The 26783-nt window shown below is 41.5% G+C and overlaps 1 protein-coding gene and 1 long non-coding RNA gene across 4 annotated transcripts; one reads left to right on the forward strand and one right to left on the reverse strand.

The window, feature by feature from the left end:
• Positions 1-1848: 1848 nt before the first annotated feature.
• On the forward strand, positions 1849-3081 carry LOC115682613 (uncharacterized). The gene is made up of 3 exons (XR_004005910.2): positions 1849-2334; positions 2506-2635; positions 2898-3081. It is a non-coding gene; the product is annotated as an uncharacterized LOC115682613 (long non-coding RNA).
• A 7161-nt stretch (positions 3082-10242) lies between these two features.
• On the reverse strand, positions 10243-15314 carry LOC115682610 (diacylglycerol kinase 2). 3 transcript variants are annotated; one of them, XM_056303229.1, is made up of 8 exons: positions 15119-15313; positions 13346-14518; positions 12133-12508; positions 11973-12049; positions 11514-11633; positions 11265-11429; positions 10918-11055; positions 10243-10636 (listed from the first exon to the last, which is right to left on the reverse strand). In XM_056303229.1, exons 2-8 carry the CDS (start codon positions 14423-14425, stop codon positions 10487-10489), a joined length of 2106 nt encoding a protein of 701 aa, XP_056159204.1. In that variant the 5' UTR covers positions 14426-14518; positions 15119-15313; the 3' UTR covers positions 10243-10486. The 3 variants fall into 3 exon arrangements, 2 of the variants coding, with proteins under 2 accessions (XP_056159204.1, XP_030462739.1); XM_030606879.2 differs by having other exon boundaries at positions 15113-15313; XR_008814500.1 differs by having other exon boundaries at positions 10522-10636; positions 11254-11429; positions 15113-15314.
• Positions 15315-26783: the final 11469 nt, after the last annotated feature.

Genomic DNA, 26783 nt, shown 5'->3' on the forward strand with positions numbered 1-26783 from the left:
TGTGTATTGAATGCATTGTCAAGATGATCATCCGTAACTAAACATTCTTCGGCGTTTATTTCCTGAGTCGGTGAGTTCTTTTCAGTGTGAAGTTTATTAATTTGGTAAACATCATAAAGTCTCTTTTCCTTCTCGCATTTAGAGTCATGTCTCTAGTCCATTTAAGCTGGTTCACTCAGATGCTTGGGGTCTTTATCGTGTTTTTGCTATTTTTCGTTTCATATATTATGTTACATTCATGGATGATTTTTCCCGAATGACTTGGTTGTTCTTAATAAAAGACTGTACTGAAATTTTTCATTGATTTCGCCTGTTCTATTTTGAAGAGTTGAATTAGTATCATACTTCAGTTAAAACTTTGCGGTTAGATAATGCCAAAGAATACCTTGCTACTTTTGGTCTTCAATCGTTTCTTGATTCTCATGGTATTATTTATCAAACTTCCTATTTATACACTCCATAACAAAATATTGTAGCAGAACCCAAAAATCGTCATCTTCTTAATGTTGCTCATTTACCTTATGTTTCATATGCATCTACCTAAAACTTTTTGGGGACATGCTGTCCTTACAACTTGCTACTCAATTAATCGACTTCTAACTTTTGCTCTTTAGGGGGAGACACCATTCTCTTTTTTACATCCAAATCGTCTTCCTTTTCCATTATCTCTACACGTCTTTGATTGTGTTTATTTTGTTCATTGTTTTACTCCTAGTCTTGATAAGTTGGATCCTCATGCCAAAAAATGTCTTTGTGGGATACTTTCGAACTCAGAAAGGCTACAAATATTATATTCCCACTCATCGTCATGTATTTGTGTTGGCGGATGTAATATTCTTTGAAGACTAGCCATATTATAATTAGGGATGAGCACGGTTCTAGGGTAGAACCAGGAACTGAAGAACCGAACCGGCGGGTCAAGTTCGGTTATCGATTCTAGAGTGGGAGGTTTCGATTCCCGGTTCTAATTTTTTAGGAACCGCCGGTTCTAGTTCCAGTTCCCAATTCCTATAAGAATCGGAACCGGAATCGGGAACCGGACCCGGAACCGAAGCTGGAAGCCTAAAATAAAGTAAAAACTAAAAACCCTAACTTTCTTTTTCTTCCCAAATTTCTCCTCACTCTTCCATTGCGCTCTTTCTCCCACTCCCCACACCCACGACTCGACGAGACCCTCTCGCCTCTCCTCGCTCCGTTCGGCGTCCGCATCGGCTCTTCCTTTGTCTTCATCAACCGCGGTCCGGCTTGTCCGCAGCGGAGGTGGGCTTCACTTCAAGGCTTCAAGCGACATACTGTGTCTTCGTCTTCGTTCGGGCTCACATGCCACCGCACGCGCACCCTCTTGAGCTGGCCACCTCGGCTCTTCCTCCTCTCATCTCTCCGCAAGATTGTCACCACTTCTCGCTGGACGTGGTTCCTCTCCGGGCAAGGTTCGTGTCAGCCTCCGAGTTTGTTTGTTTCTGTGTTTTTTTCCCAAATTCTGTTCGATTGCGCTACTGTAGAGGTTTCTCTGAGCATTGATTCGGGAGGAAACTTTGTAGCTTGTGGACATAACTTCCTAGTTCCTATGTATTCGTTGCTAGCGTTTGATGAAACTGACCACTGTTTTGCAAATTGTGAGAATTTTAGCTTGAAGGGATCTCTCTAAACAAGTATTATTTTGAACTTTGCTGAATGTTTTCTCACTGAACTCTGACTTTATTTTATTAACTTTTGGTTCAAACTACATTTTCGGAAGAGCCTTGAAGTGTAAAGAAAATGTCTGCATACATTTGTTTTTCTAGTTCTCCTGCGATATGGAGGTCTCCGTGAAGCTTCGGACCAGATTTTAATCTTTATGATCGTCAAGATTACTTTGTTCTTTCTAGTGTTTATTAGAGGACCTGATCGAGGGCCAAAAAAAGAGAGTAGCATCGTCAATCATCATTTGCTGTGAAGTAAAAAAAACAACCAAATTCACGAGAGAGGACAGACCTTGAAACAAGAACCGAAGAACTTAAATTTACGATCATGGTAGCTTGCAAAAACTATGCACTCGCTTGCCCGATGGCACGAGATGAGATCTGCTACCGGAGGATTGGGCAAGGCTTATTCAGCAAATTGACTTAGAAAAAAGTTTGCTGGTGTAGCAAGACATCTTGACATGGATTGTGAACCATGAAGGGAAATCCAATATACAGATGAACAGAAATCTCAGTGCATAAAGTGGTTCTTCAGTTTCTTTTTGCTTCCCGGAGTCTTTATGTGTGCTGCATGATTATGCTAATTCATTCCCATCTGCAAACCATGAAAGAAGAGCTGGCTTGAAGATTTGGCACACAAAACTACAGTAAGGTATTGCTTTTTAGCTCTTCTTGCCAAGCCTCTTGTTTGTTATGACTTGGGCTTTTGAAACCCAAACTCTGTTAATGCCCTTTTTCTTGTTAAATAAAACTCTATTGAAGGCTTCTTGCCAAACTCTATTTCTTCAAATGCCAATTAAAGAAGTCTGTTTTTCCAGTGCAGTTGGTGTCATCGAATTTTTCCTATTCAAGCTACATGTAGTTTGAATGAGCCAGACCTAAGGATTGTTGTTCAAAAGCTTGTTCTCAAGTTTATAAAGGATAAGCCAAGCAGACTTGCTTTACCAATAAAGGTACATGTTCTATCTGTATCATAAATTATCTATTTATCGCTTCAGTCCCTTCCCCCTTTTGTGTTCTTTTTAAGTGTGACACTTTGGGGATTTCATTTCCTAATATGGTTCAATTGTTGCTTCTTACCCCGTCACACGAAGTCTTCTCCTCTCCCTTCAATCGAATCAGAGTTGTTACAATATCATTATGCATCCTTATAAATTGGTCCATTTTGTGAATGTGTCTGCTCACAAATTGAATGACTCTTCCATTGGTCTCTAGTTTGCAGTTGGATGCAATAGAAGAGGACTTGAAGAGACAGAGCTGAAGAATTCAAAAGATAAATATGATGGTTTTGATTTACTACCTTTGTTGGACTGCCACAAATGCTTTGAAGTCGTAGCTGCAGTAGTTAAGGATGCTAGATCAGATTCATTTGTAGATCTAAAAAACCCCGAGGTAGAGCTCCCTCTGCCCTTCTCTCTCTCTCATGTTTATCTGACATTTTTTATTGTTGATTTCTGTTCTGGTTGAGCTGCTACCCCTTTCGGCTATTCCGAGTGGGTTGAAGATTAAGATTGAATTGGGTGAATTAGGTTCGTCAGCGTTGCCCTTTTCTTCCTTCAACTTCCTATCTTAGTTTTAGTGCATAGTTGCGATTTTCATTATGTGCGCCGGTCTCTTTGATGTTGCGTTCTATCTCCTTTCTATTAAGAAAAATGTGACTTTTCAATAACTACTTTTTTATGTTCTCTTTAATGAATGTTAAGCTTGTTCATTTTCGTTTTGTTTAACTAAAAATTAAAAAAAAAAAAAAGAACCTATTGGAACTTGGAACCAACCTTGGAACCTGTGATAGGGTAGGTTCCAGGTTCCAAAAAATAAGGAATCTGCACCCGATGATAGGTTCTAGGTTCCAGGTGGAACCTAGAACCGCTCACCCCTAATTATAATGCTTTGATGGTGCCTATGGCGACTCCTGATGGTGGTTGGTGTGTCTTACCAACATTTCCACAACTCTCACTTCCTCCAGCACCGTCCACGGGATTTCAGTTTGCTGACCACACCTATCATCGATGTGGTACAACTCCCATTACAGCAGTACAACCTTCACCATCGCATGATTCATCTGTTCCCTCATTAGTTGTTGCACCATCCTTTGATCTTGATCTGCCCATTGCTATTCGAAAAGGTACACGCTCTTGTGTTGGTCGTCCTATAGATTGTTATGTCCCCCATTTTGGTCCTTCCAATTGCCTTCATACTCATCATCCTATTTCCAATTTTTTGTCATATGATCGTCTCTCTCCTAGATTCTCTACCTTTGTCTAGTCCTTGCATTCTATTTCTGTGCCTAATAGTGTTGCTAAAGCTCTTGCTCATCCTGGATGGCGGCAAGCATGAAGGATGAAATGAATGCGCTTGTTGAGACTCGTACTTGGCAGCTCACTTCTTTACCTGCGGGAAAGCAACTTGTTGGTTGTCGTTGGATTTTCACTATTAAAGTCCACTCTGATGGCACTCTCGATCGATCGAAGGCGAGATTGGTTGCAAAAGGATATACTCAGACGTATGGTATTGATTATGATGACACTTTCTCACCTGTGGCCAAAATCTCATATGTTCGTGTCTTTATTTCTCTGGCATTGCACTTTGGCTAGTTTCTTTATCAATTAGATGTCAAAAATGCTTTTCTTACATGGTGATTTGGCTAAGGAAGTATACATGGAGCAACCACCCAGGTTTGTTGCTAACGAGGAGAATTTGGTATGTCATTTACATAAGGCTCTATATGGACTCAAGCAATCTCCTCATGCTTGATTTGGTAGGTTCAGTGATGCTATTATCAAGTTTGGATTGAAGATGTGTCAAGTAGATCATTCAGTCTTTAGTTCTGTCTCCTCAGCCGGTTGTATTTTCTGGTGGTATATGTGGATGATATTATCATTACTAATAGTGATTCATAGAGTACTCAACGACTCCAGCATTTTTTGCATACAAAGTTCAGTGCTCAAGATCTAGGACATCTATGATATTTCCTTGGTATTGAAGTTGCCTACTCACATGTAGGTATCAATTTATCACAATGGAAATATGTATTTGACATTCTTTATAAGATTGGATTTCTTGAAGCCAAGCCAGTTAATACTCTTATGGAATCTAATGTGAAACTTGATGCAGAACATGGAGAATTATTACATGACCCGGTGAAGTATCGGAGATTGGTGAGTAAGTTAAATTATCTTACCGTCACAAGATTTGATATATCTTTTGATGTTAGTGTAGTGAGTCCGTTCATGAGTTCTCCTCATACTACTCATTGGGATGCTGTGCTTCGGATCATCAAGTACTTGAAGGGAACATTGTGTAATAGACTACTTTTCAAGAATTATGACCATCTAAACACTACAGGTTTTTTTATGCGGATTGAGCTGGATGTTCTACTAGTAGGAGATCTACATCAGGCTATTGTGTGTTTCTTGGAGGTAATTTAGTTGCCTAGAAGAGTAAGAAACAACATGTGGTTTCACGTTCAAGTGCTGAAGCAGAATATAGAGCTATGACACAAATAATAGGTGAATTGTTCTAGTCGAGGATGTTATTATCAGAAATTGGCATATCAACCTCAGATCCATTGGTATTATATTATGACAATCAATTAGCTATTCATATTGCAAACAATCCTGTCTTCCATGAGCGAACTAAGCACATTGAAGTTGATTGTCACTTTGTACACAAAAAGGTTAAAAAAGGGGAGATCATTCTTCAACATACAAGGACAGGAGATCAGCTTGGAAATATCTTTACTAAATCTTTATAAGGGAGTGGTATAATTTTTTTATGTAACAAGTTGTGATTTTTTGATATCTACATCCCAACTTGAGGAGGAGTGTTAGGAAATATGTTATGAGGGTACAATAGCTATTTTATGTTTAGATGATTTGTAGGTTTGCTCATATATATATGTATTCATGTAATCCCTCTGTTAATAATTAATTAGAAGATGATTATTTTCTCCAACAGTTTCCATGCACAACAGCGACTTCAAGTATTCTTGTGCTGGTCAAAAGATTACAGAACTGGTGGCGAATCAGATAAATTCATGAGGGCATGACGAATCTAGCAACCACAATTAGCGATGGCGGGCAGCATGAGCAGAGACCCGAGAGCAAGGGCGCGAGCAGCTCGCAAGCAGAGTTGTGCGAGTTCGCGCGAGCAGTGCGCAAGCAGCGAGAGGGTCACGCAAGAAGAGAGGAGGCGTGTGGGAGTGGAGCAAACTGCTGCGGCAACGACTAACGGTTCCGGTGACTAGTTGATGGCAGCAAGTGATTTTGTCGATTAGGGTTAAGAACCAAGCTTTGATACCATGTGAGAGGAATAGGTTATATTTTATTATTTAGAAAATCAATATATGTACATCAGTGATTAGCAACAAAATAAGGCCTAAGAATCCTAAAGACCAATTTACCCTTTATTCTTCTAACAGGACTAAACTGTGATCGCTTCTATTCAGGTTTAGCTCCAATGAGTGAAACTTATTGCCTTCGGTCTGTTGACTATGGGTGCGTTTGGTACAGCATTTGGAATGCTACTTTGGGAATGCAAATGCCTTTGGGTGGAAGCCCTTTAGGAAAAATGCAAATGGCGTTTGGTAAAAACTCATTTGCAAAGCTATTTTGACCCAAGTGGTGTTTGGTTAATTTTTTTACAAATGGGCTTTGAGGGGTTTTTTAAAAAAGGCAAAAATACCCTTCGCCGGCTCCGGCGAAGGGCTACGGCTCCGGCGAAGGGCTACGGCGCCGCGGCGAGCAGATCCGCGCCGGCGGCGGTCACCGTCGCCGAGCGACCCCGGCGAGGGACGCCGACCTCGGGCGACGAGGCTCGAGGTCGCGCGACCTCGAGCCGACGGCCGCTGGGTCGCGCGACCCAGGCCGACGGCCGCTGGGTCGCGCGACCCAGCCGACGGCCGCTGGGTCGCATCGGCTGGGGTCGCGCTGACCCCAGGCCGACGGCCGCCTGGGTCGCGCGACCCAGCCGACGGCCGCCGAGGTCGCGCGACCCAGCCGACGGCCGCCTGGGTCGCGCGACCCAGGCCGACGGCCCGCTGGGTCGCGCGACCCAGGCCGACGGCCGCTGGGTCGCGACCCCAGGCCGACGATCGCCCTGAGGTCGCGGGACCCAGGCGGCCGCACACTGGGCGGTCGCCCGAGGCCGAGCGGCCGCGCTGGGCGATCGCGACCCGGGCGGCCGTCGCACTGGGTCGGGCGGCCTCGCCGGACCTTCGCCGTCGCTAGGCCCTTTGCCTCGCGGAGTCCCTTTGGTGAAGAAGATGAACAGTAACGAGAGGGCAAAGCCGGAATATTGAAATTTGAGTGAGGGTAGTTTGGGAAGTATAAAAATGATTTTGGCATTTGGTTCAAGGCTGAAAGTCCAAAGCTAGTCCCGATCAGCATTGGGCTTTCAGCATTGAAAATGCTAGTTTTGAGCATTTTCAATGCTCAATGCTAACCGTTTGGTTCAGCATTTTTGGGAAGGGGCTTTCGGGGCTGAAAGCCCCTTCCCAATGCTGAACCAAACGCAGCCTATGTCTTGTGTGAAGATACCCGGAGCATTACTTCGACGACGCTTCATCAAACCTTTGTCGTCGTCGCTATTGTGAAGTTGGAATAACTGCGTCTTTACAAATTAAATTCGAAATTTGATGTTGTGATGCTCCGCTACAACTAGAGAAAAGATATGGTTTTTGATAACTTCCATGAGTCCTCTCGAACATTATTCCTTTTTAAACATTTCCTAAGTTATATCTCATGCTTTGTTTTTTTTTGGTCGAATATCTCATGCTTAAAAAGTTACACATTACCCTCTTGAACTTTAACATAATTGCACAGTAACCTTTCAAATCTGAGAAGTAAAAGATTACCCCATGAAATTTCTGCCGTTGATAGTTTCTCAATTTGCATAAATGTTTACGGTTACTATTACCCAAAAAGTATTAAACCTATTACAATTGCACCAATTCAGTCCTAAACTTTTTGCATTTATTCCAATTCACTCCATCCAGCCAACTTTGACCCGGCCAACGCCGACGTAACACGATCGGTGCTGATGTTGATAATTTTTAATAGTATTTTAATATTTTAATATTTTTTTCTTTTCTTTCTTCTTTTTTCTCCCTTTCTTCCTCTGGCCGGTCACTGGACCAAGGCGAGGTTAGCGAGCCTCGCCCACCCATGGCAAGGCTCGACCTCATCGTCGCTGGGCGAGCCTAGCAAGGTCCAAAAATTGGAAAACATATTTTGGCGGGTAGGTTCCAAGTTTTAGGTAGGTAAAATTTGGAACCTGAAACAAGTTTTTATGTTTTTCTTGGTCCATGTCTTCGCGAGATCCTATAGTATTGCACGGCGTCGGATGATGAGTATATAATTTGAAACTATCGGTCTGAGCTTCCATTTTATGATCGAGACTTTTACTTTGTCAAAGTTTTTTCTTTTCTTTCTTTTTTCTCTCCTTCCTCTAGCCGGTCATTGGACCAAGGCGAGGGCCAGCGAGGTCGGGCCACTAGCGAGCATCGCCCACCCATGGTAAGGCTCGACCTCGTCGTCGCTGGGCGAGCCTAGCAAGGTCCAAAAATTGGAAAACCTATTTCGGCAGGTAAGTTCCAAGTTCTAGGTAGGTAAAATTTGGAACTTGAAACAAGTTTTTATGTTTTTCTTGGTCCATGTCTTCGCGAGATCCTATAGTATTGCACGGCGTCGAATGATGAGTATATAATTTGAAACTATCGGTCTGAGCTTCCATTTTATGACCGAGACTTTTACTTTGTTAATGATTCATATTCTTCGTGTGTCAAATATAAGTTGTGGTCAGTGGATTGTAGCAGCAAATGGTGGTCATTAAATGTGATGATTCATTACAATCGTTCAACTCGTAACACATGTGGAACCTGTATATACCTCGGAACCTATGATAAGGTAGGTTCGAGGTTCCCAAAAATAAGTAACATGTTCCAACGAGTAGGATTTCAAGTTCAAAAAAATGAAGAATCTATTCCTACGAGTAAGTTTCAGGTTCTAGGTGGAACTTGTATGAAATTTGGAAATGCTCACCCCTATGCCTCGCAAGGGGTGGGCAAGCCCGCCCTTGCTAGTGGCCTGTGAGGTCAACACCGACCTTGTCGGCCAGAGAAAGAAGAAAAAATACAAAAAAAGGGAAAAATAAAAAAATAATTGAAAATTCGAAAAAAGTATTAAAATATTATTAAAAATTATTAACGTGACCGCTGGCCGCGCCATGTCAATGTTGATCCATCAAAGTTGGCTGAATGGATTGAATTGATAGCCGGATGGACTGAATTAGTACAAATGCAAAAGGTTTTGGACTAAATTGGCAAAAAAAAAAGTTTTAGGACCGAATTGGCACAATTGCAATAGATTTACAACTTTTTTGGTAATTTTCCTTCTATAAATGAATAATAATTTTTCTGATGAAAATAACCTTAGCTAATTTTTCTGAACTTAACCAACCATACATCCCTTTTGTTTTCTAATTTAATAACAACGTAATAAAGGTTAATTTAGTCAAGAAAAATGAATAGTTCCTTTTCAAATAATGATTAATTACTATGTAGACAAAAAACTACCGATAGAAATAAAAATCAAAGTTCCAGAGGGTATTTGTAAAATTTCAAAATTTGGAAGCTATTGTCCAATATGCCAAAGTTTAGCTGGGTTTCCGGCCATAATTCCTAAAGTTCACTTCATGTATGTAATGATCATCCTTTGTTCATATCACAAAATATATCATGTTATTCTAAAAAAAAATTGTAGATGAGGGCAGCAAAGTGAGCAACGCTCATTCATTGAAAGCCCATCCACATGCATTCAAGAACATTGGCCCTGGATTCCAGTTTATAACAATAATTAAGTATAAAGTAATCTCTGAAGTACAAATAAATTGTCAGCTTAGATTGCAATGGATTTTGTTTCTGGCCTAGCGGTTTTTTATTTCGTAAAAAATAAATAATTTTAAAAAATATATTTTTAAAACTATCGCTTATATCGTTTACAAAAATGAATGAATGAAATTTTTTTCATCATCCAAAAATATATCCAAACATAAATTGTTCTCGATAATTAAATATTTTTTATTGGCTAATTATTTCAAACGGAACAAGCGATCATTTTTTGAAAAATATTTTCCGAATCATTTTTTTTCTACGAAACAAATTAAACCCAAAAGTAAAATCCTGAATATATTAGACCAATGTAGGGAAGCGCACCGATGAGATCGTGGGTAGATCGAGGCGCGTGAAAGATAATCCAATATATACGTACATATGGTGGAGTCTCCCACTCTAAGCATGGAGCAGTCAACAGGTCCCAAACTCTAAATGAGTTAAAAAGGTATGCATCCTCGCAATGATTCTTCAAAAACACTCCACGCGCATCTTATCCATTTCATTGCACTGTTATCACAATCAAAAGAGTTCATTATTTTCTCCATCATCTCCGCCCTCTCTTTACCTTGATTCAGTTGCTCATTCTTGAGTTCAAAGTCCTAGAGCGTTATCAAGTTTCAAGAGTCCAAACCAATTGGAAGTCAAAAGAAAAAGAAATGAGAGTCAAGCTGAACCAAATATGTACTGAACTCTCATCTGCATTCTGCAATCCCTCCTATACATCTCTCTCTCTGGCTTACAAAATTCCTCTTCGCGAGGATGGACGCCACTACAAAGTTAAAAAGAGTTGACACTTGTATGGAAAAACCGGTTGGCCCAGATTTACATGAGGAAAATAAGGGGGCAAAGGTAAAAATATACCTGCATCTATGTGGTTAACAAGGGAGAAATGACAGGAACAGAAAGTCGGGAGTCAGGCCAGATGCAGTGCCACCTGCTGAAGAAGTATTTTCCTCTGAGATGCATTGATGATGCCCTTACATTCGGCATCAGCCAGAACATCCGTCACAATTGCAGCTGCTGGACCCCTGGGCTCCTCTGAGGCCCTTTTCAACATGAACACCTACCAAATAAAAAGGCACTTTCTAGCATTTAAAAATAGCAAGGGAAGCATTCCGGAGATAAAAGGGATAATCCCTAAAGTCCTTTGTTACTTTACATATCGCTCTGACATATATTTCGTAATAAAGTCATAACAGCTCTTTTATTTCACGTACAGGATTCACTGTCTCATGCTGAAAGCACTAGTTAGTTATTATAGTTAAATCGCAGTAAACAAGATTTGATTGATAAGTTACACCTTACTAGCATAAGATATATGGTTGGACAAAACAAGCTATATACCTGCCCATGATGTGTTATTTCCAAGCAACCAGGTTGCTGGATAAAGGGCTCTCCATCTATTTGAACGGGGAAAGGACTAGAAGTATGTATTCTTATGACATTCCCCTGGGCCAGTCTCCTTGCCTGCGATAGGCCAATCTGCACCAAGAACATTCATGGCATAAAAATTCTAGAAAATTGTGCCGACCATCTTTTGTGTCTATAAACAGCAATTTTCCATAAAATTAATTTCGTTCTTCTCCTTAATATCCAGTGTTCCATAAAACATGCACATTCAAAATTCAAAGACATTTAGAGGATAAGAGTATTCTAAAGTAAACGAAAAATCTTGCAGACAGGTGCCGAACCTGAAGCTTGCCAAGGTGCCACGCTCCACTGATGCACACAACCTCAAGCATTTTATCATGCATGTTCTGAAGACTAAAATCATCATCATGCTCATATTCATTTTGCCAAAGATCTACTCCGCCCATGTAGCTGCCGATATTTAGCACAATTAATCCCTCAGAATCCTGGAAAGCAGGGAATAATTAGTAAATGACTAACGAAAGCAAAGGCAATAAACCAGCAAGTCCAACTGAATCATTATAGTATACCTTAGGTATCTGAATATCTTTACCATCAACTTCAAGCCAAACGTGCCATGGCAAATCAGCACAGGTTCTGTCCATGATATCTTTAGCACCTTCTTTTGCATAACGCAATTTGTTGACAAACTGTTCATATATTTTAAGGTGTCAATGTGCCTAGCAGTATGAATTTTAAAAAGTACAAAGAGAAAAGAAAAGGGTACGGACAGGATAGAGCTCAGTACAAGTAGTAAATACTAAAAATGCACAAGCCAAGTTTAGCAAAGATGTAGAAAGCACTGAGTTCAATTAACTCCATAGAACTTTGATGAGCTAGCTAGATTAAGTCAAACCGCATGGAGACAACTTCTAAAATTCAAACAAATTTTATCCTTGGTTTGTTACTATACAACAAATACATTCTGATTCTGAACTTTGACCAACATCAAGTGGATAAGACCACAAAGAAAAAAAGTATATCCATACCCGATTATAAAACTTCTCTGGATTTTCTTCTCGCGTCACATGAAACTCATATGCAACCTTTGCATCACATCCAATGCCTAAATTATGAGAAATCAGCAGTCACTAAGAAGATCAGATTAACAGTAATCATCAGCAAAATCTGGTAAGTTTGGTCAAGCACCTAAGTAATTCATCATGAACTTGGAATGGGCCTTATGAGAATTGCCATCAGGTTTTTCTTGACTAATGTCCACTTTCCACCGATCCAACATAGTTATTGCTGCACTATTAATGTCATGTAAAAGCGTGTTCAAGCCACCTTGACCACCGCTAAGCGAGAAACCTCTTCCCCACCCCATAACTCTTGACAAATCATTTCCTGTGCCAAGAGGAAGAATGGCCACTGGAGGAGGGGATTCGAAATTCCGCCTCTCAATTGCATCAATTATCCATGCAACCGTTCCATCTCCTCCACAGACCAAAACCCTAAAATTCTGCAAATTACTAAATAACTCCAAACCAACCTCAGGCCCCTGGGAAGCACTCAGCTCAAATATCTGCAAAGGAAAAGCAATCAACTTATTGTAAGTATAAAAGCCATTTAATTGCAGGATAGGGTACTAAGAAACGTAGATTTCTTCCATAATACTACAGGAAAGGAGCCATTTGCTACTGGGTAAGATTGATTCTCCCCCGTTAAATGACTGATAATTTTCACCTGCTAACATACATGCAAGTCCAAAGCAATACTCAGGCAGAACACGAACAACACTCACAAAAAAAGCAGAGGATTGAAAAACACAAAGGCAAAACTTACCATTTAGCATTCTATTTCGTTCATTAACACTCCATTTATGAAATTTGTCTTGCTCATAGAACTATCACAAATCATCTTAGGAAGCAATACCCGAATAAGAAAAAAATCAAGACCAAGGAAAATGGCTCTGGGGAAGGATAGCACTCCAACCTGATCTTTTGATTTTTCCAGACAAATATGGTAATGAGTACTATCGGCTAGAGAAAAAAAAAATATGTCTAACTTGTGTGGCTGTGCGTGCGGTGGGTTTTGGTTAAACAACAGAGGGGGATAATGACATATAACTTCTTATTAGGGTGATCGTTTCCGAAATGGGTTCCCGGAGTGGGAAGCGTCATGGTCAATTCCCGGTTTTTGGAAACAAGAACCGGATCGCTTAGGATCTGGCGGAATGTAGGGCCAACTTAGAACAGTCAAATATGGTAATGAACCTGGACTGATTGAGGGAAGTTATGCAAAAAAGGTTGAACTTCCGTTCAAGAGCATTTCTTTTGATTATAAAAGACGTAAACTTTAGATGTCAAAAAATCCATAGTGCTATCAATTCTCATAATATACCTGAGTAGCAATGGCTCACCTGCACAGGATTCAAAAGCATGTTCAATCTCCTACGAAGATAAGGCCCATATTGTGCTCCACTCTTGACATTGATGAAGACTAACAGAGGTCGTGCATCCATTGGCAGATCAACGAGGGAAAACTTCTTCAGTTGTCCATAGACGGTTTCACCTTTTTTCTGCGACAGCCTACTATATGTCCCCCGCAAACCAAGTACCCGGCCATCCCTTTTCATGAAATGATCAACATTCTTCTCCCCACTCAACTTCTTCAAGCCAACAAGCCCATTGAACATATACTCCAAGGCTGAATTACTTTCAGCAGCATTAAGCAATTTACCATTAAGCGAACGAGCGCTTCCATTTTTACCTCTGTGGCGCCTCCTTCTTACAACCGTTCCACCCCCTGCAACATCTTCATCGACCTCTTTCACACACAATGGGGAGAGGATGATCCTTCTAAGAGGACCAAGATCGCAGAAATCCCCAGATTCATTCGACATTTTGGCATGACATTTGACATGTATAAGCCGTTGACACCATAAGCAATGCCAAGTTGGAGAAGCATCCAGGAAAGGAACTCCACACGGTTCATCACAGTAAAAACAGAAGGCAGAGGTTTCGGGATTTTCGTCCATGTTAACCCATCTTTCTGACCAGTGATGCTGCACATGGCTGAAACCAGCTTGAGCCACACACTTGCAGCCCTTCGTAGCAAACTGAGAACAATCGGAATGAGCAGCAACACCACAGACACAGCACCTGTGGAGCGGACTGCGCGATGCCACTTTTGTGCCCAACGTATGAGGAGGTACTAGTGAACTCAAACAGACACAGCATGTGGATGGCTGTTCGTCATAAGAAAAGTCTTCTACCCACATATGAAATGACAGAGGAACTTTTAGCTTCTTCCAAACTTTTTTCTTCGCCTTGGCAGCAGCTTGCACCCAATGTAAAGACGCGGTCTTCTGCCATTTGAGGAATGCATACACAAAAGCTACGATCCCGAATGCGAAAGTGACCATCCACCCAAAAATAAACGGGCCATAACTACTGGAGCTGGAAAGCAACCTCACAAGTGATATAGCCAATTCGATCATTGTTAAACTAATCTAACATTCTTAACAACAACCCCACTCTTGAAAATGGAATCTTTGGACCTTCAAACCCCAGAAGCGTTCGGTGGACGAAAACTGCACAAGAAAAGAGAGATGCTGCCATTGTGTCAGAAAGCAAAGCTTCACATTCCCATGATTACATACTATGATGACTACATACGTACAACCATACACGAGCTTAAAAAACTACTCCATGGGCATCGAGAAATGAGGAGCTAACTTTCAGATGTACGAGTTACAATCACGAAGCAATGTGGGTAGCTCTGCCGATCAATTGACCCCGACGAGAGAGATAAGCATAGGCTGGAAAATTCAACAGACAGACCGACACAAACACACGGACCAACAACCCCAGAGACCGTCGTAATCAATCCCAAAGGAAGCCCGCCTCGGCATTTCCGACGCCTAAAATAACACCAAAAGAGCGGGGGGCCAAGCCCGCGATCGAAGCTACATTATCCGACGGAAAACCGCGCGACTCGAACCGCGTCCATCGAGCCTCCGCACGTATCGCCCCAAAATCGGCACGGCCGACGAAAGAGAGAACGCGAGGAAAGCGCGCGGCGAGGCCGGAACCGCATCGGAACGGCCCAGGAGCCCAGATCGGGCGAGACAAAAAGGGAGGTCGGTCGACAAGGGAGGCGGGGGCGGGGGCGAACCCGAACTGACCTGAACGGCGGCGGAGGCGGCGGCGGATCTGGGGCGATCGGAGACGAAGAGCCCTGGGATCGAGACGATTCGGAGAGCGAGGGAAGGAGGAGGAGGAGGGGGCGGAAGGGGGTAAAGGATCGTGCTTTTGTTGTTGTGGATTGGGGGCGAAGGAATCCCAAAAAGGCGCTGCTTCCCTCGCTCGGCGATGATCCCTCTCCTCCTCCTCCTTCTCCTTCTTTCCTCTTCTTCTTCTCCTTCTTCTTCTTTAACGTGAAGACTGCGAAAAGAAGTTTGAAAATGAGGTGGGGCCTCGTGGGGGCCCCCCGCGAAGGGAACACGGTATGCCCCCGACCAGGCTGGTGTCGGAGCTCCGACGTCTCCGGGTCCCACGCGCGCTGTGGAAATTACCGTGCTGCCCCCGCGTGGCGCGGGGCGCGGGCGTCGGGCCGGGCGGGGGGGGCCGATCTTGTCCGCCCCGTTTTGGGGATTTCGCGTGGAGATTCCGGGAACGTGGGGACGAGGGTGGGGGATCTTTGATTCTTCCACTTTGTCGCATCTCTCTCTCTCTCTCTGTTTCCTTTTCCATCGGGAAATCAGGAGTTAATTAGCGACAATTAAAGCATCTCTCTCTCTCTCTCTCTCTCTCTCGAGCTCCGGGTAAACCGAGACGTTAAGGGAAGAAAAGAAGAAGATTATGATCGAGCCTGTTGACCGAGCAATATCCCAATTTTCATTTTCGTTTTCAAATCGTCTCGTGAAAAGGTCTCGACTTTTAACTAAAGGACAATCTGGCCACCGTTGGACTCTGCTTATGTGGTCTCGTCAGTCAACCAGCGACGAATGTCGTGCCGACCAACATGGTGAAAGTTCCAAACAAGAACGTCGTCGATTTCGTTTGGGGGAGGGAGATATTTGCGACTTTAGGATTGAGGTTCCTGAGAGTCAAAGATCAATTTGTGAAGGGGGGGTGGTTCTTGAGCAAAATCGGACGTGGGGAGAAACCTCAATTTGGTTTCATGAAATCTTAGCTTAAACAACATCGTTTTTTTATTAAACTGAAGGGCATGGCCTCATTTAAGTTAATTGAAGTCTCAACTATGTTTGATGACGTTGTAATCGCCGTTGGTCACATCATCATTCATTTGACTTGTCAGATGCCATGTAAGTGAAGCTTAATGGTGGCAAAATCTATCCCCTAGATTGGCTCTTTATTTTTATTTTTGGGAAAATCCATTGGGGATCATGATAGTTACTTTTCAACACGTGGCATTAACATTTCAAATTAATCAGTAGCTTCAAAAAGTTACTATTGCATGGCCATGTAAAATAATATCATCTTAGTCATAATCATGGGGACTTATGTCGAGGTTCACATGATCAACAGGGGAGATAAACTTGGTCTCCATTATCTATGAAGCATGTTTGTGCTATTCACTTTTTTTAGAAACATTCTAAACAAATATAGTAAAGTTATTATTACATATGCTTGTTTGTGATATGGGTGTGAGCCAAGCTATCCATGGATTACTCGAGTTTGACAGCAAATTCCTCGAACTCGTCTTAATTCTTTTCAAGTTTAGGTAGCTTAAGTACTTAATTGAGTCGAACTCAAACTTGAAAATAGTTGAATCGATAACTGAAAAGCCTAAATAAGTAATTATAATTTATATATTTTAATCAAATATATAAAAAGATGCAAAAATTTATGGGATAATTGCAAAACTATCTTCAAATTTACAAGCCATCATCACTTTTAAAAAACATTTTACGAATCCTCCAAATTGTAAAAACACACTTATCGCCGCTACCCGATGCTCCATTCTTTTCCCTCTCCCTCTCTCTTCCTCCACTACCCTCCTTCTCACTCGGTCATGCACACAAGGCAGATCCTCTCTCTCCCCCACCCCATGTTGCTGCTACCACCGCCACCCGACGCCACCTCCGGTACCCTTTGTCACCGATCCCCTCACCTTGGCGACCCACCCTCTCCCCTATCTCTTGTAAAGCCCGTGGCTCGCGGCCATGGGAGGTTGGGCTTGTGCGAGCAAAGAGCTCAACCGTGATGGGCTAGAGGAAGCAGCGATCTCGACCCATTGTGCTTGCGCAAGCTCCACGGTCGGGGACACCGGGGGGGTAGGCAGGGAGGCGGTGGCCAGCCGATGACGAGTAGAGAAACATGTGTACTCGGGTTCGTCGCTGTGTTTTCTGGAAGGGCGGTTTGGGAAGGGTGATGACAATTTTTGTAGATAAGTGGGGTTGTGGGGATACAAGTCGATATATGAAAGTGGAAAAATCGGATGTAAATTGTAAAGTTTTAAAAGTAAGAATGGTTTTGCAATAAAGTTTTCTTGATCTTAATTGTTTAGTTGTTGACTGTTGATCATGTGAGTAGATGGAATACTTAAAAAAGAGAGATAAATTATTGGATTAATTGGGAAAAATAAATACAAATTTGGACTTGAGAATCTCAAATTGGATTAGTCCCGTCCGTGTTCGAACTATGAAAGTTCATGCCATAAAAAGAGAGAATATCTTCTTTATTTCAAGGACAAACTCGACATATTATCGAATTTTCATTCTCTCTTGATGGAAATGGCAAATCTGCATTTTGAATAATATAAACAAGGACCGTGCTTTTTCCACTCTTTTTTTGGCGTAGACATTCTCTCTTTCTTTCTTTTTTTTTGTATTTTGACCATATTATCCCTTGTGTGGCCTATCGCTTTTATTACAACTCTACAAAATTGCTAAAAAAAAAATTTATTTTGTTTCTTCTTTTATTTCTTGTGGGTCCCACTTTCTTTCTTTTTCATTCTTTCCATGACTTTAACATCTCAATTCTCGGCTCTTACAAATTAGTCTACCCTTTTTTTTTATCTCTTACAAGCCATTCTCTTATTTATGCACCTCCCTACTCCTCAAGTCGCAGGGCATTGAGACAAACTTGGTTTGCATTCACACTAATAAAGATCGAATTCTCAAAGACACGGTAAACATACATTGGCAACCCAACAATCCCCTAAAAAAGATCATCCTTCATATCGTTGTCGGCTGTAAATCGACCGCCTTGGGCTGTCAAGTTCTTGAGATCGACGTCTAACTGCCGCATCGTCAGCTTGTCCCAAGACAACGAGCTGGACATAGCTAGCGAGTTCTCACGTTAGAACGATTACACCAACAACACGATCCTCATGCATTATCACGCTAGATAACAAGCCGATGTCAGAGTTGACAATGCCGAGCACATCCTTGGACTCCAAATGGGACACTTTGAGGGGGTACAAATCGACTCGATTCGGCTTCGAAACGCAGCGGCCGGGCGACGGGGGTGACTGTAGGAAGCTAGGGCAAAGATGGACCACGATTTTTCCCTAATGAAGTAGAACAACAAGTCAATGCTCTTGAGGAGCCAAACTGGGGACTTCAACCCCATGTGGTGGCAGTTCAAAAGCAAAGGAAATATGGAATTAAGAATGAATATTGGTAAGAAGACTAGGAGGATGCTTTATAACGATGGAATGAACATGAAGGATTTCATAAGCAAGCCTTGGGAAGCCTCTCGCTCGGAAGATCAAGGTTCCATAGGTGTTTCTTAGCGCTTAAAATGAAGCGCATTGACATGAACTCAAGTTCGTGAAATCATAGGTAACTCCAAAAAGAAAAGAATGGCCTGCAATAGAGAAAACAAAAAAATGATTTGTAAGAATCAAGAATTGAGACATCAAAGGTGTGGAAAGAAAGAAAACGAAGGAAAGTGGGACTCGCAAGAAAAAAAAATAAAGAAGAAACAAAATAAAAAGAGTTGACTAAATAAATAAAAAAGGGACAATTTTCGTAGAGTTGTAATAGATCTGGCGGGCCACACAAGATATAGTATGGTCAAAACACGAAATAAGGGAGTATATAAGCCAAAAAAAAAAGTGAAAAAAGCGCAGCCCTATAAACAAATCCTAGTCAGGGTAGCCACGTCATCTCCCCTTTCCAATTTTGGCAGGAAAGCTTCACCTTCCTTTACCATAATTGAATCTCACCAAAATATAACTTTCTTCTCCAGATTTCTTTCAGTGATAGCATCACTCGCTCACGAATGTGATCTCTCTCCACAGAATCCTTCGCTTTAATGGCGACTTTGTTTCTGCCATCGCGTCAAACCAGTGAGGAGGAAGTCGGCAGGGCGGCGATGATCCAAGCGCAGCAGCCGAGGCAGAAGGGAACCGGGACTAGGGTTTGGTTGATCATAGCTGAGTCCCGGCCAATCGCACGTCAAGGGGATCTAGAAGCACTGCATCTTGCACAGGACCGGCCTCCCTGCCCGCGACCTCAAAGTACTCGATCCAGTCCTATCGTATCCGTCCTCGATTCTTGACCAAGAGCGGGCGATCACCGCGAACTTGGCACACACCAAGGCCATAATCAACGCCAAGGTGGTCCTGATGCATTTTTGTGTCATCAGGAGGCTTTTGGGTTATCTCTGTTTGCTCAAATCCCCCGATAAGTGGGCCAGTGTTAAAGTAGATGGTCAAGTACTGATGCATTTTCATGTTAATATATAATGAGAAGAGGATATCTTACTTTTAATCTTTTGGGTTAATACTACGAAAAACCCCAAATTAATATATTTATAATAAATTTATCCTGAACTAATTTTTTTACCAAAGAAAAATTCCAAACTGGTACATTTATGACAATTTATTTTATGTTAGTTTCCGTAAAATTTTACCATCAAATTTATGAGTTGGATAGCAAGTGACAGTTGATGGGTGTACTAATTTGGGGTTTTACCCTCAGTTTGTTACAAGTGTACCATTCTGTGATTTTTCGTAATATTAATCCAATTTAACGAAGGGTAAATTTGTCACAAATGTACAAATTAATCATTTTTTGTGGTAAAAAAAATTAGTTTAGGGTGAATCTGTCACAGATGTATCAGTTTGGGGTTTTTTATGGTCAAACAATTAATTTGGGGTAAATTTATCACATGTATATCAGTTTGGGCTTTTCCGTGGTATTAACCCTAATCTTTATATGTTTTTGCTAGGGATCCCGTGACTTCGAGAATTTGTAACCACTTTTCTTAAAGTCATATTTACGGATTAAGGCAAAGTCACTTCTAGAATACAACAGAAGCAAAAGGGTTGTGATTCCTTTTGAACGTTGCTGGCTATTCACCAAAGATTCGAGATAAGAAAATTAACCTGGTGACCAAAGAAGAAAGATTGAAGTTGTGTTGCAGTGGGTCTTGAAATGCAACCCTTTCTTTCGTATGCAATAATTTCACTTTGTTTAAGAGACATCTCTCGATGGAAAGATGCATCTTTTCACCCAAAAGGACATTTTTCGAACGAATACGATGATATATATGATGGTTCACGTCAGGCTTTTGAACCTTCAAATATTAGGGTTTGCATGTTTTGAAAAATCTAGGAGTTACAAGTTCCTCTAGGTCTGTTTTGGAATGACTGAGTGGAATGCCTTTGGACATCAAAATGAATTGACCCCAGAGAGATTTGACTCTTATTAGTACTCCTTTCATACTCCATTCCAAAGAACCCAATCTTAATCAAATACCTCCTCTTTCCTAGGCTTTTTCGCCGATTCCCCAACATCTATTGATGTCACGGTTTCATCACACTTGTCCTTTATCATTCTAGTGGCAATCCATACACTAGCTAGGACCCGAAATTTGTGGTTTCATCACACTTGTCCTTTATCATTCTAGTGGCAATCCATACACTAACTAGGACCCGAAATTTGTGTTTTCAATGTCGTTATCTTATCATGTCAAATATAGGTCTAACATGAATACGACACTTTTTATTAATCGTTTCACAATCCTAACATGACACGTTCATTTAGCAAGTTATAAGATACTACCTGTTTAACATGTATGGAATTAATGAAATGTGATATATTCACTTTATATCAATGTCTATGAATACGTTTAGATATGTATAAACGAATTTCGGTGACGTAAATAACAATGTGTTAGGTGCATCATCAATAGACTAAAAGGGTCAATCCACACAGGATGCATAGTGTATAAATGGGCTAAACCATTTACTACATGGATCTATTTTTCTAGGCTCGATGCAAACACCCTTAATTACGTTTCGCGTAAAATCGATGGTGTCTAGAAATTGCTAGCCCCCCAATATACACGTCTCCCTCGAGTCCTTCAAAAGTGTATCTGCAACATTTTACTTCGTAGTTATTCAATATTGGAAGAACTTGAAATCTTGCCATGCATGAATTCCAGATTTCCCTCCAAATAATGATTCCATGCACATTAAGAACTGTAAGACATATTGGGTGGACCGCCCAAGATGGGCCAAACCCGGCCCGTGACCCACAAGGGCCCACAAGGTAGTTATTTGCCTATCTATAATAGAAGGCACCCCTTGGAAAACCAACGTGATTTTTTCCATATGCAAACACACTCCTTCGAATACGACGTCTTCTCTGTTTTCCTTCGGAACGCACACGAGTATGAAAGACGATCGAAGAACTCTCAAGCGCAAAGTGGCACTTAATCTGTGACAATACCGGGTATGTTCGTTATGTGATATGCCTGTACGATCGGTGATACAAGTTGATGGTCCTCGGGCACGTTTTCCGCATTGATCGAATTCGTTCCGAATATGTTTCGAATGTGTCAATCGGGGATTGAGTTTTCCCAACATTGGTATCAGAGCCCGTTTACTTGTTTCCCGATCATGCATATGTATCGTCTGAAGTGTATACTGCTTGTTGTTTCGTTTTGGCCTCGTTTTTGTTCGTTTTCTTCGCGTCGCCGAACTGTTCATGCATGTTTCGATTTTTTGTTTTTTATCAAAACTTGAATTTTATTACATAAACAGAAAGTGCTCGTCGAGACGAGCAAAATGATGGGCGGCGCGTCGCCAGAGGAGGTCGCACGTGCCGCCAAGGGCCTTGGGCGCGACGGCGCGTGAGGACCACGCGCGGCCGTGCGAAACGACACGTTCGCCGCCGCTTAACCGCCGATGATGACGTCAGCGTGACGTCATCGGAAGCGGACCTGAGACCTGACCCGGTTGACCTCTGACCCGACCCGGTTGACCCGATCCGGTTGACCGTTGACCCGACCCAGTTGACCGTTGATCGACCCGTTGACCCGATCCGGTTGACCGTTGACCGGTCAACGGTCGGACTGGTCAAACCAGTCGAACCGGACCGGTTCAAACCGGGCAAAATGACCCTATGTGTTCTTTCGGCCCGTTCGAGCTCATTTGAGCTCCGATTTGGGCGTTCTTGGTATCGACGTGCTCGTATCGGAATGCTCTACGTTATGGTATATTCATATTACATGTTTGCTGCACTTATGAATGTGAAAATGCACGGTAAACCCTATGTACACGTACTTAGGGGTATATTCTTTGGCATTTTCTCTAGTTTTTCTCTATAGTTTTTTGAAGTACAAGTGCTAGATCATATGTATATGAATAAGCATTCCTTATCTTAATGTATCATGGATTATAAATAATCCTTTGTTCTGCATTCGTTGCAGGAACAATGATACATTTGAGACGCACTCCAATAATCCCAAGAACGGCAGCTCAAAAGGAGAAGCTTGAGAACCTAAGAGTCAAGCTAGCTCTTTATCGATGCGAGCTGGGGATGATATGATGACACACATCATCAAGGTCAACAAAATGATACAGGATATTATTTGGAACGGTTTTGTAATGCCGGAATATGTAATGGTCGGAGCCCTAAAATGCACTATTCTTGAGGAGTTGGGAAGAATGCTTGATAAGATTAAAGAAACATTAAAGGGTCCAAGCTATAAGATGCTTGTGGAGAATTTTCTGCAACAATACATAAGGGTCGGGGCAAGGAGAACATCAACCCTTGCATTGAATGGGTCTCGACGCAAACCATGGCCCGGATCTAGGGGTTTTCCGGGAGCCTCTGTTTATGTTCCAAAGAAAATAGAATTTTCTAAAGAATTTTATGAGTCCTTTCTTGTCTATGTGTTGGATTGGTACACTTGATGTTGTTCTTTTAGGATTTGGAATCAATTCTGTACATGTTTCATGTTGATATTATATGTTCTTAAATATTTGTGAATGTGTTATGAAATATATATATGTCTATGAATTTTTGTGATTTCTCATTTTATATTGCCATATTATGTGTTATGTTATATGTGGGAAGTTCTTAAAAGTTTGTATAACTTTTGAAGAACCAATTTCTTTACATAAATGATTATGTTAATGGTAATTTCAAATTAGGATTTTTAGACGATGATTGGGAACATAGTGAACTTTCGACTCTAAGACCTTTTGTGAAACTATTCATTAATATGATTAGTTTATGTAATCTTGATGCTAATGAAGCATTTAGATAGGCTTTAATAATTCAAGCGTATGTGTCTGAAATATTCAGATACGATGGCTTCAGCAACTAAGAACATAGTGGCTGAACTTAATAAGGGAGAAAAATTGAATGGCGACAATTATGAGATTTGGAGTCTCAAGAAACAATATGTGCTGGAAGAGCAAGAGGCGCTCGAAGCTCTTAACCAGATTATGGAAGAACATGAGGATGGGACAACTGCCCAACACAAGAGGGACAAAGATGCCTTTGCTGTTTGGAAAAGAAAGAACTCTCTTGCTCGCATTACGTTGCTAAGCAGCATGGACAATGACATCATGCGAGAGTTCGGACGTTTCCAGAGCGCCAAAGACATGTGGGCTGCACTGGCATCAACATTTGGTTGAACTTCTGTGACCAAACTGAGACAACCCACTATCCGTTTCGACTCATACAAGATGTCTCATGGAAAGACCATGAAACAACATTTGAGGCAGATGTCGAATATGATTAGTGAGCTAAAGGATGCCGGGCACATACTCACTGATGAACAGCAGGTGCAGGCAGTAATCCGCTCCTTGCCTCAAAGCTGGGAGTATATGAAGATCCATTTGACCCACAATGAGGGTATTAAGACCTTCGAGGATGCTATGCGGCATCTTGAACTAGAAGAGGATCGCCTCATGGCGGCTAAACCAGAAACTGATATTTACTTTGCTGGTTCTAGCTCGCATGGAGTTTTGGGCTCCAAGAGAAAGCACCCTACTGGGTCAAAGAAGTGGAAAGGCAAGGGGCCAAGTCCTTCAGGGAAGAAGCCGAGGCTCAACCAACGGGAGAAAGGAAAGCGTCCTTTCAAGAAGAACATTTCAAGAGTGAAATGTTTCAACTGTGGCAAGAAGGGTCACTTTGCTCGTGACTGTGGCGAGCCAAAGAAGGTAGAAACCCTTAGTATTCATGAAAATGCTACTTATGTGTCTAGTTCAGTGTTTCTAACCGAATCTAATCCTTTGTGGACTGTAGACTCGGGAGCCACAGACCATGTAGCGAAGGACAGAGAAGCTTTCATGGAGTTCCGACGAGTTCCACAAGGAACGAAGTGGATATACGTGGGGAACAATTCAAGAGTGGAGGTCAGAGGCATTGGCACCTATCAACTACTTATGCGCGGTGGACGCACATTGTTCCTACATGATGTGCTATTTGCTCCAGAGATTCGTCGGAACTTAGTTTCGGTGTTGGTTTTAGTTAGACTTGGTTTTAATGTAAACTTCCATAACAATGGTGTAGACTTGTGTTTAGGTACAAATTATTATGGTTCCGGATATTTTTTTGATGGTTTCATTGTATTAGATGTTGACTATTGTGAAGTTAATGTTAGTTATTCCTTATTTACATCATCTGATTCTTATGAGAATGATGTGAGCGTGTGGCATGCTAGACTTGGTCATATTGGCCAACAAAGAATGAATAGATTGGCTAAAGATGGCTTATTGGGCAATATTAAAAAGGTTGATTTGCCCATATGTGAGCATTGCCTAGAAGGAAAAACAACGCGGAAACCATTTGGAAAAGGAACAAGAGCTGAATTTCCTTTGCAATTAATCCATACTGACATCTGTGGTCCAATGAATGTAAAAGCAAGGCACGGGTCTGTTTATTTCATCACATTCATTGATGATTATACTCGATTCGGACATGTCGATTTGATTTCTCATAAGTCCGAGGCTTTAAATTGCTTTAAAAGATTTATGAGCTTAGTGGAAAATCAATTAGGCAAGAAAATAAAAGCATTAAGATCCGATCGAGATCGAGAATATCTGTCTGATCAGTTCAGAAATTTATGTGATGAAAAGGGAATAGAAAGACAACTGACTATTCCATATACTCCTCAACAAAATGGTGTTGCGGAAAGAAGAAACAGAACCTTAATGAAAATGGTTAGATCAATGATGGCACAAGCTAACTTGCCCATCACCTTTTAGGGTGATGCTTTGTTGACTGCTGCCTACATACTTAACCGTGTGCCTTCTAAATCAGTTGCTTCTACTCCATATGAGTTATGGACAGGCAGAAAGCCTGATTTAAGCTTTCTAAAACCTTGGGGTTGTGCTGCCTATACTCGTGAGTCTACTCACAAGTATGGAAAATTAGGCCCAAGAGGCAAAAAGAGTATTTTTATAAGATACTCAGAGCACTCAAAAGGATATGTATTCATAGGTGAGCAAGAAAGCGGAAGTATAACTGAATTTGAATCACGGGATGTCACATTCTTAGAGAATGAATTTCCTAAAAAGGGCGAAGTAGGTGGTGATTACTCACTATACGAATCTGTGGATCGTGATAGTGAAGTTAGTGGGAGCATTGTGACAAATGGAGAGTTGAATGCAACCCAGTCTCAATTGCAACCATTTAAAGAGACGACACCATCATTATCTAATTCGAGTGGGAGCGCAATGGAACGTGGTGAATCATCAGGAGTACAGCATTCCATACGACAGTCAAGTCGTAATAGGATTCCCCGTCGACATTTTGAAATTGAAGGAGAAGCTTTCATGATCGCTCCACAAGATGAAGATGAGCCGAAGAATGTGAACGATGCTCTAAAGTGCCCTGATAAGGAAGAATGGATACATGCAATGGAAGAGGAAATGGAGTCATTAAGATCAAACCAAGTTTGGGAATTGGTTGACCTTCCAAAAGGACGCAAAGCCATTGGGAACAAGTGGGTTCTCAAAATAAAGCGTAAGGCTGATGGCTCAATAGAGAGGCATAAGACTCGCCTTGTGGCAAAAGGATATAATCAACAGGAAGGAGTTGACTTTGAAGAAACTTTTTCTCCTGTGGTTAGATTTACCTCTATTCGCCTTATTCTAGCAATAGTAGCTAGTATGGATCTTGAATTACATCAAATGGATGTAAAGACTGCATTCTTCAATGGAGAATTAGAGGAAGAAATTTATATGGAACAACCTGTTGGTTTCATTACAAAAGGCCAGGAGCATAAAGTATGCTGACTATTGAGGTCGATATATGGCCTTAAGCAGTCTTCGAGACAATTGTATATACATTTTCACAATGCCATAATGGCATATAATTTTGTAATGATTAGTGAAGACAATTGTGTATATATCAAAAGATCCAAAGATCAATTTGTGATCTTATCATTATATGTTGATGATATACTAATTGCCGGAAGCAGTATGGAGTTTGTTAATACAGTCAAGAATTGGTTATCTTCCAATTTTGAGATGAAAGATATGGGTGAAGTTGCATACATTCTTGGAGTTAAGATTTCAAGAGATCGCTCAAAGAAATCCCTATCCCTTTCATAAGAGACGTATGTGAATAAAATCTT

Source organism: Syzygium oleosum, unplaced genomic scaffold (genome assembly GCF_021117445.2).
Source record: "Syzygium oleosum isolate NSW1041296 unplaced genomic scaffold, Sole_v2.1 Sole_v2.26, whole genome shotgun sequence".
NCBI classification, from domain to species: domain Eukaryota; kingdom Viridiplantae; phylum Streptophyta; class Magnoliopsida; order Myrtales; family Myrtaceae; genus Syzygium; species Syzygium oleosum.

Coding starts and splice junctions, on each gene's coding strand:
- LOC115682610 (XM_056303229.1), bottom strand. CDS start 14,425: ATGATCGAATTGGCTATATCACTTGTGAGGTTGCTTTCCAGCTCCAGT. Junction 11,634..11,972: donor CAGAGAAGTTTTATAATCGG/GTATGGATATAC, acceptor ATATATGAACAG/TTTGTCAACAAATTGCGTTA. Junction 10,637..10,917: donor AAATAACACATCATGGGCAG/GTATATAGCTTG, acceptor TTTATTTGGTAG/GTGTTCATGTTGAAAAGGGC.